This window comes from Rhinichthys klamathensis, unplaced genomic scaffold (genome assembly GCF_029890125.1).
Source record: "Rhinichthys klamathensis goyatoka isolate OS25496 unplaced genomic scaffold, OSU_Roscu_1.1 h1tg000420l_1, whole genome shotgun sequence".
Taxonomy (NCBI): Eukaryota; Metazoa; Chordata; class Actinopteri; order Cypriniformes; family Leuciscidae; genus Rhinichthys; species Rhinichthys klamathensis.
In genome coordinates this window covers 90,257-106,430 of record NW_026606918.1, presented here as the reverse complement: position 1 = coordinate 106,430, position 16,174 = coordinate 90,257, and the positions used below count along the sequence as shown (strand labels likewise).

General features: G+C 37.8%; 1 protein-coding gene across 2 annotated transcripts; it reads right to left on the bottom strand.

The window, feature by feature from the left end:
• Positions 1 to 277: 277 nt before the first annotated feature.
• On the bottom strand, positions 278 to 14,339 carry hcn3 (hyperpolarization activated cyclic nucleotide-gated potassium channel 3). 2 transcript variants are annotated; one of them, XM_056235372.1, is made up of 8 exons: positions 14,010 to 14,339; positions 13,200 to 13,826; positions 7,049 to 7,481; positions 6,203 to 6,364; positions 4,784 to 5,002; positions 4,547 to 4,693; positions 3,719 to 3,959; positions 278 to 918 (listed from the first exon to the last, which is right to left on the bottom strand). In XM_056235372.1, exons 2-8 carry the CDS (start codon positions 13,706 to 13,708, stop codon positions 704 to 706), a joined length of 1,926 nt encoding a protein of 641 aa, XP_056091347.1. In that variant the 5' UTR covers positions 13,709 to 13,826; positions 14,010 to 14,339; the 3' UTR covers positions 278 to 703. The 2 variants fall into 2 exon arrangements, with proteins under 2 accessions (XP_056091347.1, XP_056091348.1); XM_056235373.1 differs by having other exon boundaries at positions 13,200 to 13,744.
• Between the last annotated feature and the right edge of the window lie 1,835 nt (positions 14,340 to 16,174).

Here is a 16,174-nt window from a genome sequence, read left to right as displayed (position 1 = left end):
ATAAATAGAACCTTTTTGGGGTTCCCGTCATTTTATGGATTTTGTTTGAATTCATTCATTTTTACATACAATTTTTATTTTGATAAAATTTGATGAATTGTAAACATACTTTATTACAAGAAAATGTGAAATAACCCATTAAATATGAAAGCATTATGCAATAATTTAAGACATTTCTCCTTATATTGAACCTTTTTGGTATAAAGCGCTCTTTAAAATTGAGTCAGGATCCCTAGGGTTCTATATAAGGACCCTTTTTTTCTAAGAGTGTAAAAAATAAATAAACAGTTGTAATGTTAGATTATGTTTTATGCTATCCTCATTTCATTGTATTGTTAATTAAATTGAATTACAATATATTGTTGCATATTGATTTATCATCACATTGATCAAGGTTCCTGCTAAACTAATGGGTTCTGACTGAAAATGAATTACATAGATCCAGTATATCAATAGTCAGCTAAACATGATTAGAACTACAGGACTGATATTGATAATTTTTACATTGCATTGTCAAAGTAAGAATAGGAAATAACTATTTTAAGTAGATTAATCACACCATACTGCAACTGTACATTGTCATTAATGTCAATTATGTGGACACTGTAACACTTTCCTCCATGTTTTTTTCTACATTCATCCATCTTCAGTGAGTCTTCGGTCAGTCAGAATTCATCAAGAGAGAGTTCACGCAAAGAATCCGTCATTCCCCAACATTCTCCATGCTCTTTTGTGAATACACAATGCGGTTTCCCTCACGGTCCAGCCGGTCCACCGCCACGCTCTCAAACGCCCTCCTCATTAATGGGTTCTCCTCTAAAACCTCATTAAAGCTGTCCACACTGAGCGAGTAAAGTCTGCAGTATGTTTCGGCTCTGACGCTGGCTGTACGACGGCCACGGGTCAGTAGACATATCTCTAAAAAAGAAGAGGAACAGAACAAATTTAGATTTAGCTCAAATCTGATTTATATCAAAGCCTAATGCATATTGCGCTATTAACATACAGTATATATACACCATGGTCTGTCTGAATACTCGATTCTGATTGGCTGGAAGGTTTGCAATAAAACCAAACTCGGTTCCAAGTCAGTTGAATCACCGTTCTATTAATGCGCTGTTTTCATTGAAGCGCACACACGCATACGTCACTCACACACAGAAACATTCAGGAGCACAGAAACTTATCAACGCTGCCCGGCGACTTTTAGTAATAAAATAGCTTCGCTACTGAATCGCTACATTATATTTCTCAGCAAGGAGGGGGATACATCGCATTTTTTGTCGTAATTCAAGTCATAGCTTTGTTGTTAATAGACAAGAGAGGTGCTGAACAGACGCAGGTATGCAACTATCTCTCTCTCTCTCTCTCTCTCTCTCTCTCTCAATTATTAATTCATATGAATGCTATAATTCATTCATTCAAATACATGTAATCTTACGCACTACTTTATCTCTTTTGTCTGATTCAAAGCAGGCATAGTGCTAGATCTAATGAGCCTCAACCGACGGAAATAACCGTCAGTTTTACCCTCGGCTTCCAGTAAACATCAATAACAGCTTTAAGTTTTCAATGCTGGCAAATGACCATGATATAAGCGGGATAATCCACGGCTAACTGTGCATTAAACTATTTAAATGCACTTCGTGGAGGCAATCGGTTAATGCACAGCTAGCGTTGGATTATCCCTTACACATAGATGTATATACACACACATATATAAATTTAAATATACAGGTCCTTCTAAAAAAATTAGCATATTGTGATAAAGTTCATTATTTTCCATAATGTAATGATAAAAATTAAACTTTCATATATTTTAGATTCATTGCACACCAACTGAAATATTTCAGGTCTTTTATTGTTTTAATACTGATGATTTTGGCATACAGCTCATGAAAACCCAAAATTCCTGTCTCAAAAAATTTGCATATTTCATCCGACCAATAAAATAAGTGTTTTTAATACAAAAAAAAAAAAGTCAACCTTCAAATAATTATGTTCAGTTATGCACTCGATAGTCAATACTTGGTCGGGAATCCTTTTGCAGAAATGACTGCTTCAATGCGGCGTGGCATGGAGGCAATCAGCCTGTGGCACTGCTGAGGTGTTATGGAGGCCCAGGATGCTTCGATAGCGGCCTTAAGCTCATCCAGAGTGTTGGGTCTTGCGTCTCTCAACTTTCTCTTCACGATATCCCACAGATCCTCTTTGGGGTTCAGGTCAGGAGAGCTGGTAGGCCAATTGAGCACAGTAATACCATGGTCAGTAAACCATTTACCAGTGGTTTTGGCACTGTGAGCAGGTGCCAGGTCGTGCTGAAAAATTAAATCTTCATCTCCATAAAGCTTTTCAGCAGATGGAAGCATGAAATGCTCCAAAATCTCCTGATAGCTAGCTGCATTGACCCTGCCCTTGATAAAACACAGTGCACCAACACCAGCAGCTGACATGGCACCCCAGACCATCACTGACTGTGGGTACTTGACACTGGACTTCAGGCATTTTGGCATTTCCTTCTCCCCAGTCTTCCTCCAGACTCTGGCACCTTGATTTCCGAATGACATGCAAAACTGAGCAACAGTGCAGTGCTGCTTCTCTGTAGCCCAGGTCAAGCGCTTCTGCCGCTGTTTCTGGTTCAAAAGTGGCTTGACCTGGGGAATGCGGCACCTGTAGCCCATTTCCTGCACACGCCTGTGCACGGTGGCTCTGGATGTTTCTACTCCAGACTCAGTCCACTGCTTCCGCAGGTCCCCCAAGGTCTGGAATCGGTCCTTCTCCACAATCTTCCTCAGGGTCCGGTCACCTCTTCTCGTTGTGCAGCGTTTTTTGTCACACTTTTTCCTTCCCACAGACTTCCCACTGAGGTACCTTGATACAGCACTCTGGGAACAGCCTATTTGTTCAGAAATTTCTTTCTGTCTTACCCTCTTGCTTGAGGGTGTCAATGATGGCCTTCTGGACAGCAGTCAGGTCGGCAGTCTTACCCATGATTGCGGTTTTGAGTAATGAAACAGGCTGGGAGTTTTTAAAAGCCTCAGGAATCTTTTGCAGTTGTTTAGAGTTAATTAGTTGATTCAGATGATTAGGTTAATAGCTCGTTTAGAGACCCTTTTCATGATATGCTAATTTTTTGAGATAGGAATTTTGGGTTTTCATGAGCTGTATGCCAAAATCCTCAGTATTAAAACAATAAAAGACCTGAAATATTTCAGTTGGTGTGCAATTAATCTAAAATATATGAAAGTTTAATTTTTATCATTACATTATGGAAAATAATGAACTTTATCACAATATGCTAATTTTTTGAGAAGGACCTGTAAGTATGTCCAATGTCTAGCTTTATCTGCATACATATACTCGCGTAAAGCGAAATATAGTATATATCAAATCTCAACTGCTTGAATTCTTGCATTGTTACAAAGCATAAACTATATTATTGCCCAGCTCTAATCTATGGAAGTCAGAATTGTAAGTTATTAAGTCCGAATTGCGAGATATAAACTCGCAATTACCTTATTTATATTTCCATGGTGGAAAACATGCTTCCATGCTAATCTTGTTTAATGTGACTATAAGGCATGAAGATATTGAGATATTGTAAACATTAACATCATGATTCTCTGTAAAGCTGCTTTGAAACAATGTGTATTGTGAAAAGCGCTAAACAAATACATTTTACTTGACTTAAAAGCATCTAAGGAAAAATCTAACTCACCACCGAAGTAGCAGCCATCATTCAGTCTCTTCTCTTTATTGTCATGAGTGATTACACTGACACAGCCATGCTGGATGAAGTACATTTTACGACCGAGCGTCCCTTCACGGATGACCATATCGCCCGGCTGAAAGACCTCGAAGCGTAACTTTGTGAGGAGCACTGTGACAAAGTGAGGATCTGCATTTGCGAACAGTGGCATGTTAGCTACCAGCCCACGGCAGTTAAAGTTCACTATCTCCTGCAGGTAAAACACACAATACAAGATGGATTAGCCATTTAATCCATCCCAATTAACACACATCAGCACATAAGCAGTACATGGATTTGTCCAATTTAATTGACACATGCTAAGAGATGATAAAATGGATTATGTTTGAGAAACAAAATAGACAATAATGGGACACAATGTGACATTTCAAAGTGAAACAGGGTATTCAGCTCGCAACAACATGATTTACTATTAAACTTTTGGTAAGATTTTAGAAAGGCTACCCAATATATTCTTCTTTTTTTCAAATAATATATATTTTTAAAAACTGACTTAAATAATATTTTTCTAATGCCACTGTATGTAGTTTTTGTGTATGTCTAGTTGCAGTTGGTTCTAAATTTCGACATAAATTTAGAATGAATCTTAGTGATAAATCATGATTTGCGTATGAAAATGTTTGCATGCAGACACAGGTTTTATGCATAAATAAGCACGTAAACACTGTTAATGAATGAGACTCAATGTCTAAATAGTTATATTGGCTATCAGTTAACAATAGCCCACACAGCCTTGGAGATGTCAACCAAAAAGGAAAGAAAAAGCATAAGAAAAACCTCTTTTAGCGGGTCACTGAGTTCTCCGAGGATATTTTCCTCATCAAACATCTTGCCCTGGAAGCGGTGCTCATAATAATCATGGATCCTCTGCCTCATGTCAGCTGGCAGCTTGTGGAAGGACATGTACTGTTCCACCTGCTTATACTGTAACAAACCAGACAACCAAATTGTTCACAAAAAAAAAAAAAGTTAGTCTCAAATATGTTAAAAAAATAATTACTGAGCAACTAGTACCTTCTCTTGATACTGACGATGGGAAGCATCCAAGGACTGGACCAGGTTGGTGGCATTGCCCAAGAACATGGCGTAGCAGGTGGCGCCAATAATCATGCTGATCATCGTGAGCCAGACGTCAGTTGGTCCATCAGGAGCCTGAGCACCATACCCAATACACAGCATGTGGCTCATGGACATAAAAAGGGCATAGGAGTATTGGACGTCCCAAGTGGAATTCTGACAGAGAAAGATATATTGATAGTACGTAAATTTGAAGCAAAATTTAGGGTGTGTTCACACAGTTTTGGTTCGATTAAAACGAACTCTTGTGTGATTACTCGGTTAGTGCGGTTGATTTGACGAAGTGTGTGAACGCTGGGTGCACCAAACAAGCGGATGGAGACCTTTTCATTGGGTCTCGGTAGCTTCCAAATGAACTCAGAACTTTGACTGAAATATAAACGCATCACGGACCAAAGACATCTAAAAGAACCTAAAAACAGGATGTGATGTCACAAGGTCCGACCCTAAAAGGGCAGAATGCTCACGCATAGCTGGCTCTTCTCGTCATAGGAGCTACGTTGCCTTTTACAGTTCGGTACTTGCAGCAGATCTTCATTTGTGTGTGAGCAACGGAGGAATTTTTGGCACCGTTCTGACTTGTTTTTGGTAAAAATACCAGCATACAGTAGTGGCCAAAAGTGATGCCCAGAAAGGATCTTTGTTTTTAATGACCCTGTTGAATTACACCATCAAAATACCGGTGTGAGGAAAATATATTTTTTTCATATTTTAAATATGGGGGAAGAACAAAACTATAGAACTAGGAAACTAATTATTATTAGTTATTATTATTATTATTAGTTAACTAGTTATAAAGTCAGAATTGCGTGATATAAAAACTCGCAATTGCGATTTATAAAGTCAGAATTGTGAGATATAAACTTGCAATTACCTTTTTTATTATTATTCAGTGGTGGAAACAAGCTTCCATGCAAAAAATCTGACAAAATTATTTGGCAAAAAAAGGCAAACTACAGTTACAGGTTTTATTTTACTATATATATATATATATATATATATATATATATAAAGAGTGTTCATTTAGCCCAGCACACAGCATTGTTTAGGATCTTCGGTAAGTTCCGTCGCAAAATATACGTGGCATTAAAGCTGTTTTTGCTTTGTATCTTTAGGTTCGGTGTTAAAAATGACTGTATGAATGCTTAGTGAAACAGAACTAAATGCATCATTTTCTTTTTTGGTTCGGACCAAAAGAACTTACGGTAACTACAAGTGTGAACACACCCTTAACGCTTTAGGACTTTAGGGAGTAGATGTGCTTTTTCTGCATTTCCTAACAAACTAGCACATTTTTGAGACATTCCCCAACAACCTCAAACATACCTAAACCTAAAACGTAAAACAACCTCATACCACCATGTTGTTTTTGGAGACCCAGCAGTTTGCTGGGAAGTCTTGCAACATGGGCACCATGAACTGCATGCAGCCATCCCAGTGACACAGCAGCAGCATCATTCCAATCAGATTCACTATGCGAACCACTGCGCTTGCTAGGTCATAGGTCATATGGAAGATCTGTATAAAATAAAAAAAAAGGTGAGAGATAGTACAAGTGAGTTCAAGTTGGTCACACAAATTTGCCCAAAAAAGCTGCTTGGTTTAAAAAAGTGACTTTTGTGTGATCTGTGCTTCATACATCGCTTGACTACAGGCCTTTTTCTTCTAATTATTTTTATGCTATGGCTGATAAATGGCAGGTTTTAAAAATAAATTATAAAGCACTAAAGACAAACATCAATCATTTTAAATGCGACAAGTAGAAACTCACCGGAAACTTAAGCGGAATTATTATTACAACATTAGTTAAAAAAAATGTATATTAATCTTGAGATAATGCATTTAACAGTTATTAAATTATTGTTTTTAAAGGCTATCTATGAATTAACTTTAGCAAAGGTAATGTAAAAATGCTAGAGAAGAGACTGAGACTGATTATGGAAGTTTGGAAATGGTTGGAGGAACCAAAATGAAAAGCCATTTCTGAGATGGAGCAAGTTATTACATAAAAGATGATCTGACCAAAACTTGAAAGAAAAACATAAGCTAACGGTCATTCTAAAAATATCAGCAGCATAGTGCATTTAAATATTTCCCTTAGGAAAAAGTCAGAATTGTCACATTTCCTCCAACTAGATTTCTTTCCTTTCTATCCTTGTCTTGATTTCCTCTATCTGTTTCTCTCCCTGCTCCTTCACTCACCTCTTCCCACTGATGAATGTAACGTATTAATCTGGACAAGCGCAACAATCTGAGCAGGCTGAGGATCTTGGTGAAGCGGACGATACGCAGTGCCCTGGCGGTGCGGTACACCTCTGCCGACTCAAGCCGGGACTCTATATCCACCACCAGGAAGATGTAGTCCACCGGAATAGAGGAGATGAAGTCTATCGTAAACCAGCCTCGCAGGTAACGCCGACTGATCACTTGCGGGTCCAGGATGATTTGGGAGTTTTCTTCTTCCATTATGCCGGTACGAAAGTTGAAGATGAGGTCAGCCAGGAAGAGGGTGTCAGAGGCCACGTTGAAGGTGATCCACGGCGGCGTGTTCTGATCCTCAAAGAAGGTGATACCCCATGGAAGAATGATGAGGTTGCCCATCATCAGGCAAAGCATAACCAAGTCCCAATAGAACCTGTGTGTGAAGATGGATGATGTAAGGAACAAAGGATGGATTCTGCCTGGAGTATGTATATTAAAATGCATAACTACAACCAAATGTAATTCAAATGAAAGGATGCACTAATAAAACAACAATTGATAAGCTGACAATTTTTTTAATAACTGATACATAGCCAATATTAAAAGTCTGCAATACTTTATCTAAATAAATTGAAAAATGAAACACTAAAAACAAAAATCAGTGTTACTAAGGTATTAGTGTTTTTAGAGATTAACTTAAATGAGCAGTATGTATGAACAGATGAACATTATAAATGAACAGATGAAAGTAATGGTATTCTAAATGTAAAAATAGGGGAAAATAGCAAACAATTAAGTATCTTTATCAATATGAATATCATTGTACCATAATAATTAAATATTCAATATCAGTCAGACTATATATATATATAGTCTGAATGATATTAAATATTGAATTATTAATTCATTAATAAATTAATTAAAGACCTATATGGTTTAAAGGTCTAGGCTGGAAACCTGAAGGTTACTAGAGCGGTCCTTCAGGGTGCTATACGGTGACTGTCTCTGTAACTTAAGACGCCGTCCTATAGCGACGTCCCATGTTTCGTGGAAAAAAATTCAACCAGCCCCAGACATTTGCAGATAAATAAAAGATTATTTTCTAAGAAACAAATATGTCACTCTGTAAAGCACACCTGGTAATCTATTATGGACAAAAAGGTTAAAATTACAAGTACAAAATGAGCCATTCATTCAAATAAGTATCTACACACTTAGAAAAAGGTTCAATGGGGTTTTACCTAAAACCCTAGGGTTCTTGACTCAGTTTTAAAGAATGATTTATGCCATAAAGATTCTATATAAGGAGAAATGAAAGGTTAAACAGGTTATTCAATTAGTGATAAAGTATGTTTCCGAGCTGTTTAACTCATAAAATTTCATAAAAATTAAAAATGAATTGAAACTAAATCCATACAATGATCCCATGATGGGAACACCTGAATAGTTATATATATGCCTAACAGAACCCTTCTATGTTTTTAACCCTAATCCTTCTATGTTTTTTGCTTCTAACCCTTCTAGGTTCTATATAGAACCTTTACCGACCTTGAGCAAACAGGCAAATTACGTCAATAACACGTGTTGCAAAGCATTCCTCTCCATGTTAATTACTAAAGAGGTAATGGAGAATCATGAACATACTGTACAGTATGTGACTGTTTAAACTGGATATGCACTCTTTTGCGGACTACCGTACATATGCTTGGTGGTTTGAAGTTTCCACATGTGGTCATATTTTCCAAAGCAGCGTCAGTCACCTGGAATGAGTGGGTACTTGAAAACAGTTTTTAAAAAGTTAAATATATTTTTATATCTTATGGTTGTCATTTGACTCGTGTGAGAATGAAAGCAACAGTTAACAAATTGGAGGTTGTTTTATCAGTATCAGACAACTCCAATGATGACAACTATTGACATGAGCAATGGGTTCGCATCGCACTTAAAGGAACAGCTTTGATCAAAAGGTATCCAGTATATGATATTTCGGTAACGCTTTACAATAAGATTTCATTAGTTAACATGAGTTAATGTATTAACTAACATGAACTAACAATGAACAAAACATTTGTTACAGTACTTATTCATTTTTGTTAATGTTAGTTTAAAAAATACAGCTGTTCATTGTTTGTTCAAGTTAGTTCACAGTGCATTAACTAATGCATTAACTAAACAAATACAACTTTTGATTTTAATAATGTATTAGTAAGTGTTGAAATTTACATTAATTTAGATAAATGCTGTAGAATTATTGTTCATTATTAATTCATTTTAACTAAAGTAGTTACATAATGTTAACTAATGAAACCTTATTGTAAAGTGTCACGAATATGTCTTGTGTAAAATGAGGAAGAGAAAATAAAAACATGACAAATCTGCTAAATCTATCAAAAACAAGCAAACAATGAAAAATATTCAGTGAATCAGTATCATTTTAGTCATCCTATTTACTATTAAATTGTATTATCACTCTAAATATCAGTACTGCCATCAACCTGAAACCCCAACCCCGAAAAAAATGTTGGAAATGTTGTTCTTGTAGTAGTATTGTAGGTAATTCAAGTTGTGATACTTCTGACCTTTATCATATTTTAAAATTTTCCCATGTTTAAGTGTCCCAGTTTAAAAAATTAATGTTCAATGTTATCAGTAAGTATGGAGTTGAAGTAATTAACAGTACTGGGCCAGGATGCATTAAAAATGCATTTGATCTATGTTGATAAGACGGAGTAATTCAAGAGGCTCAAGGGTTTGTTTTACTGTAGCTAAAAGGAATATTTTGGCACATTAAACAAATTAAATAAATAAATAAAAACAGTAATGTAACTGGTGATTCTAGTGTATCATTAAATTGTATTAATGATTCAAAATGTTGGTTTTGATCCCCTACTTGCGCACCCATATTTTTCGCTTTGGACTGGTCTGGAGATTGAGTTCCTATTACCGATCATATCTTGCTTTCAGAAAACATAATCCATTTATCCTGACATATTGCTGCTTTCTCTGCGTACGTGTTTCAGACAAAGAGCATTAACCTGACACTCTGTAACCAAGTGGGACCTTCCAACCCATCCTTTAACAATGATAGCATTTCTGGCTAATGGTAACTCTATAAGGGAAAGCGCTGTAACTGACCTGTGTAGCATTGTGCTTTAATGTGGTGATTGAAATGTACGTGCTTTTAGGACCTGATTTGTGGCAAAAGTGCTTGTTGACATTGTATGATTATTGATAGCAATGAAAGTTAAGTTGAGTTGTTTTCTCACATCACAGCCATTCACTATTGTTATAGACCAATGAGCCACAAAAAAAAAAGACCACCTGCCTAATGTACTGTTGGTCCTCCTCGTGCTGCCAAACCAGTGTCGGCCCGTTGAGGCATGGACTCTACAAGAGCCATGAAGGAGTCCTGTGGTTTCTGGCACCAAGACATTAGCAGCAGATCCTTCAAGTCCTGTAAGTTGCGAGGTGGAGCGAACTTGTTGGTCCAGCACATCCCACAGCTGCTAAGTTTCTTTGAGATCTGGGGAATTTGGAGGCCAGGACAACACCTTAAACTCTTCATCCTGTTCCTCAAACCATTCTTGAACAATGTGTGGCAGGGTGCTTTATCCTGCTCAAAGATGGTGTTCCCACCAGGGAACACCATTGTCATGAAGGCATGTACCTGGTCTGCAACAAGGTAGGTGGCACGTGTCTGTCACGGTTCTTGAATTCACTGTCTCTTTCTCGTCTCGTGTGATTATTATTGTGTGTGTGTGTGTGTGTGGGCGTGGTCACTGATCACTCCCGCTGATCAGCGGCGCCAGCTGCATCTGATCAGCGGTGCCTACTTATGCTCACAGTTTTCGTCTTGTCTTTGTCAGATCGTTGTGGATTATTCCGGTGTTGTTTCCCGTTCTGCCTGCTGTGTTCGTGGTTGGTGTTCTGTGTCTGGATATCTTTGTGTTCATCGCTTCCTTGTGGATTACTTCTCTCACCTGGAACTTCACGGACCATCCTTCAGCCTCACCATCATCACCACCGTGTCTGTCCACCGCCATCCTGCAGCCACTGTGTTTGTGTGTTCAGTTTACATCTGACCATCTGTGTATTTCCAATAAATACCCTTTACCTGCATTATTGCATCCTCCCTGTCTGTTCGTCACAGAGTCAAATTGACGTCCACATGTATGTCCACACGGACCCAGGGTTTCCCAGCAGAACATTGCCCAGAGCATCACACTCCCTTTACCGGCTTGTCATCCCCCCGCAGTGCATCCTTGTGGCATCACTTCCCCAGGTAAACATTGCACAAGTACACGGCTTTCCACATGATGTAAAAGAAAACCGGACTCATTGGACCAGGCCACCTTCTTCCACTGCACAAAGGTCCAGTTCCGACACTCATGTGCCAGAGCCATGTTGGTGGACAGGGGTCATCATATGCACTGTGTTGTGCACATTCCTCCCATAACAATCATTAACAATTTTGTGTGACTTGTGCCACAGTAGACCTTCTGTTGGCTCGGACCAGACGGGATAGCCTTCGCTGCCCTCGTGCATCGATTAGCCTTGGGCAGCCAACACCCTGTCACCGATTTGTGGTCTGTCCCTCCTCGTTGGTAAATCTCACCACCGCTGACCGGGAGCAACCAGTCGCCTTGCCATAACAATCTGGCCCTTGCTAAAGTCACTCAGATCTATATTCTTGTCCATTTCTCCTGCATCCAACACACGCTGATTACGAGAACTGATTGTTTACCATCTAATCTACCCAGACCTTAATATGTGGCTTTGTTAAGAGATGATCAAAGATATTCGCTTCACCTGTGACTGGTCATAATGTTTTGGCTCATCAGTGTTTATTAACCATCCTAATGAAAATAAATTCTATGATTTTTTTTTTACACTATCTAAAGAAAATGTGAGTGGTGTTTGGTTTTGAAAAAGTCATCCAGATGGTGCTAGGGTGGTTGCCAGACCTCACTATCTGGTTGCGCTGTTCTGAGTTGTTGACCAAGTCAAAATAGTCCACCCTTAACTGTACCAGTAACAATAACTAGTTTATACCAGTTTATATTAACTAAAGATTTTGCACTGAAAAAAGTTCAAAAGTTTGATTCCAACTATATCATTTCTCTGTGTCATCATTATAGTTGTGGTGTGGACTCTGCAATTCTTATAATGCTAATACTTAGAACAATTTTAAGAACTATATCTTTGTCAGTTGTTATAGGCCTAGTTATCGTCCTTGGTGTAACTTTATTCACAATTATGTGGTTCATCTCGTTTTCTATGAGAAATGTACATGGTCCATGGAGCAGTATTGTTATCATTAACAAAAAAATATAATAAAAAAACATTTACGTTAACTGAAAAAAAAAAAATCCATAAAAATATATTTTATTTCGGCTAGTAGCCAAGAAAGCATTTCTACTTTTCACTTGGTTTAAATTCTACTAAAATTACTAAAAAATAAAATAAAAATGATTAAAAACCAAATATAAATATTTTTAAAAACGAATAAAACACAAATAAAAACACAATACAATTAAAATTTTACTAAAATGAAAACAAAGTATATTAAAAAGTTATTCCAAATATAAATTAGTACTATGCTATTATATTAATGATACTAAAATAACACTTGAAGAACAAAACTGACTACATCAGTAGTACTCAGAATGAAAAAAACACTCGAATACCTTAAATGCCACAAACCTCAACAGTTGGTATACGAAACTTGACAAGGGTATAGCCTAATCAACCGATCATTTTAGGAACAAACAAGATAACAAGCAACAAAAAGTAACAGCTAAATCAACTGTAAGCTGTAAAATAAAACTAGCTTAATTATTCACGCCCCAGTGCATGCTGGGGAGAGAACAAACGGGTCAGAACCACTAGGCAATTTTTAAGAGTAAGCATATTTGAACTGGGAAAAAAATACAACTCTTTTGCAATGACTGTTGTTTTAAAGTCAAACCAACATCTTTTTTTTAAAAAGTGGAAAAGAATTGTCTTGAGAATATTAAGTGAACTTAAACTACTAAAATCAAGTAAACTTGGTCATTTACTTGATCTAAGAATTGTTTTTACAGTCACAACAACACTATCCTTGTTTGACGTTCTGCCAAGTCATATTTTCCCTTTCCCCTGCGTCACTCACCTGAAGTCACTATATGGATGTATAATCCACACCCCAAATGCCTTGATCCTTTCTTGCTCGGCAGCGACACCCTTCGCACTCCCAAACATCCGCAGCGAGAACTTGTTGACCCCTGGCAGCAGCATGCCTCCGAACTGTCTCTGGAGGAATGTGGATTGGTCATCGAAGACCCTTTCCTCTGATTCGGATGGCAGAGGGGCTTCCGAAGGCCCCGCTGACTCTGCCATGGCTTTGTTGGGGCGAGGTGGAGTGGAGGGGGTCACGGTGGTCGTTGCTGTTGTGCCATCTAACCCTGCAGTCACCTCAAGGGACTTTGACGTGGGACTGGCCCCCGAGTCTGTCCGTTCCTGTTGGTGGTTCGCAATGGACAGCAGCCTTCTGCTCACATCCTCTCCTCCTTGCAATAAAGTCCTCGAAGAGGAACGCCAGTTGGTTAGGGAGAAGGCACCTCTGGAGCGGAGCTTCGAGTCACCATTTGAAGCCGGAGGCTGTCCGTATTCACCGTCCATGTCAGATCTGATGTTAATGCAGGTTCAGGTTGATGACTAATTTGGCAGATAAATTGAGCAGAATCTCAAATACAGAATGAAGACATCACACTTTCCCAAATACAGAATCCTTTTGTACCTGTAAAGCATGTAAGGTTTACTTACAAAACCTCAAGTTTTCAATATGAAAAGGTCTAAATGTGATTTTAACACTTCTTAATACTACTCTTTTTTTTTTTCTCAATTAATATACGTTTAGACAAAGCAGTACAGGTCTCCACTAGCAATTTCAAACATGTATATGTATTCACTGCAAGTTTACCAGTACAATCGGACTCTCGCGTGATCCAAAAACTTCCAAGGAGAATCCAGACGTTCCTCACTGCGTAATGCATCCGCCCTTGGAAAGCTCCTCTGGGAATAAGTGCAATTATTGTCAATATTATTCCCCTGTATCAACTTTCCATACATATAACATCTCGCGCGCTGGCGAAACCTCCTCAGAATGAGCGCGCGGGTTGTCTTGTCATCTAATCACGCGTTAGTTATTACATAAAGAACGGGATGAAACCCGCAGATGTTTGAGTATATAATCGGCTTCTTGATAGCAGCCGCTGTCTTTATCTCCCTCTCTGCTGACACCTGCGTGTTATCTGTTCAACAAGCTGTCTGGGTGAACAGGTAGGGTACAGAGCGTCACTACTCAGCGGCCCAGCTGGGGAGGAAATAGGCGGGGCCAACCTGTGCTAGAGGACACGGAATACGCTGGAGGCTCACAGATGTATTTACCTGAGGCTGATGGGAACTTTAGAAATACATTCTACGTGTGTGCATAAATGTACAGTATATTTAAGGGATAAACTAATTTAAAGGGTTAGTTCACGCAAAAAAAAAAAAGACATTTCTGCCATTAATTACGCTACCCACCCTCATGTCGTTTTTGATGAAATCCGAGAGCTTTCTGACTCTCCATGTGACTACAGTGGTTTAACTTTAATGTTATAAAGCGACGAGAATACTTTTTGTGCGCAAAAAAAAAAAACTACTTTATTCAACAATTTCTTCTCTTCCATGTCAGACATAGACAGTTCACGTGAGTATCTCGACGCATGCGTGTGGTGAAGAGATGAGTCCCCTGTAGAGATGAGTCCCAAGGTTGCCTGTCTTTCTGTAAAGCTGTGTGTACTGTGAAAAGCGCTATACAAATAAATATATTACTTGATGGCAGGAAACTGCTAGACTACCTGCTAAGGTACGACCTCGTTTCTAAGGTGGACTCATCTCTTCACCACACCGGCGGCCGGCGTTCTGACAGAACAGAAGCGCTGCACTGTGTTTACAACGTGTACAAAGTCAGAGACTGACATGGAAGATAAGAAATTGTTGAATAAAGTCGTTATTTTTGTTTTTGCGCACACAAAGTATTCTCATCGCTTCATAACATTAAGGTTTAACTACTGTAGTCACATAGACTATTTTGACAATGTATTTACTAACCTTCTAGGCCTTGAAAGTGGTCTTGCTATGGAGAGGTCAGAAAGCTCTGATTTCATCAAAATATCTTCATTTGTGTTCCGAAAATGAACAAAGGTTTTACAGGTTTGGAACGACTGAGGGTGAGTTGCCTAATTAATGAATTAATTTATTTCATTTTTGGGTGAACTATTCCTTTAAGATGTAGCCTATATGTAGTAGGCTATGTATTTGTTTATTTGTTAATTCATTATTTAAAACATTATACAAAATTTTAAATATATATTTTAAGTTTTCATTAGCAATAAATTACATTATTTATTTCAAATATATTATAATTTTTTTGTGTAATCTTTATATATTTATTTAGGATACAATTTAAAAAAAATGTTTTGTTTAGTTTAGTTTAGTTTATTAAGATCCCCATTAGCTACTGCAAAAGCAGTAGCTATTCTTCCTGGGGTCTATAGACTTCAACAACAAAAAAATATTCGTATAACATAAAACCGTACATTATATAGACAAAAATGGAGTGTACACATTCTTACATAACCATACAACAACGTACTAAAAGAAAAAACAATAAAACAACAAAACGACAGCTCTACAATATGCATTATCACAGTACACAGTTACAGCAATACTACTATAGGGTTAATAATTAAATAAAGTACCACATATAAATAATAACAATTATTCAAATGTAAATAAATAAAGTCTTAATCTTTTACGAAAATTCATAGCATTCATTCCCAAAATCAAAAACTGCGGAAGAGAATTCCATGCCACCATTGCTCTATACAGCACCGTCCTTTGTATAAGGTTAGTTCGACACGAAGGTAACAAATAGCGACTCTCTGTTGACTGACGAGTGGAATATTGATGCATAGCACTAAAAAAAGACAGTCTGCTGTATAATACTTCTGGCATTTTTGTAACAATAATTTTTCTAACAAAATTAACAATACAATAATTAATCCTACTTTTTACACTTAACCAAACTAGTATTCAAGT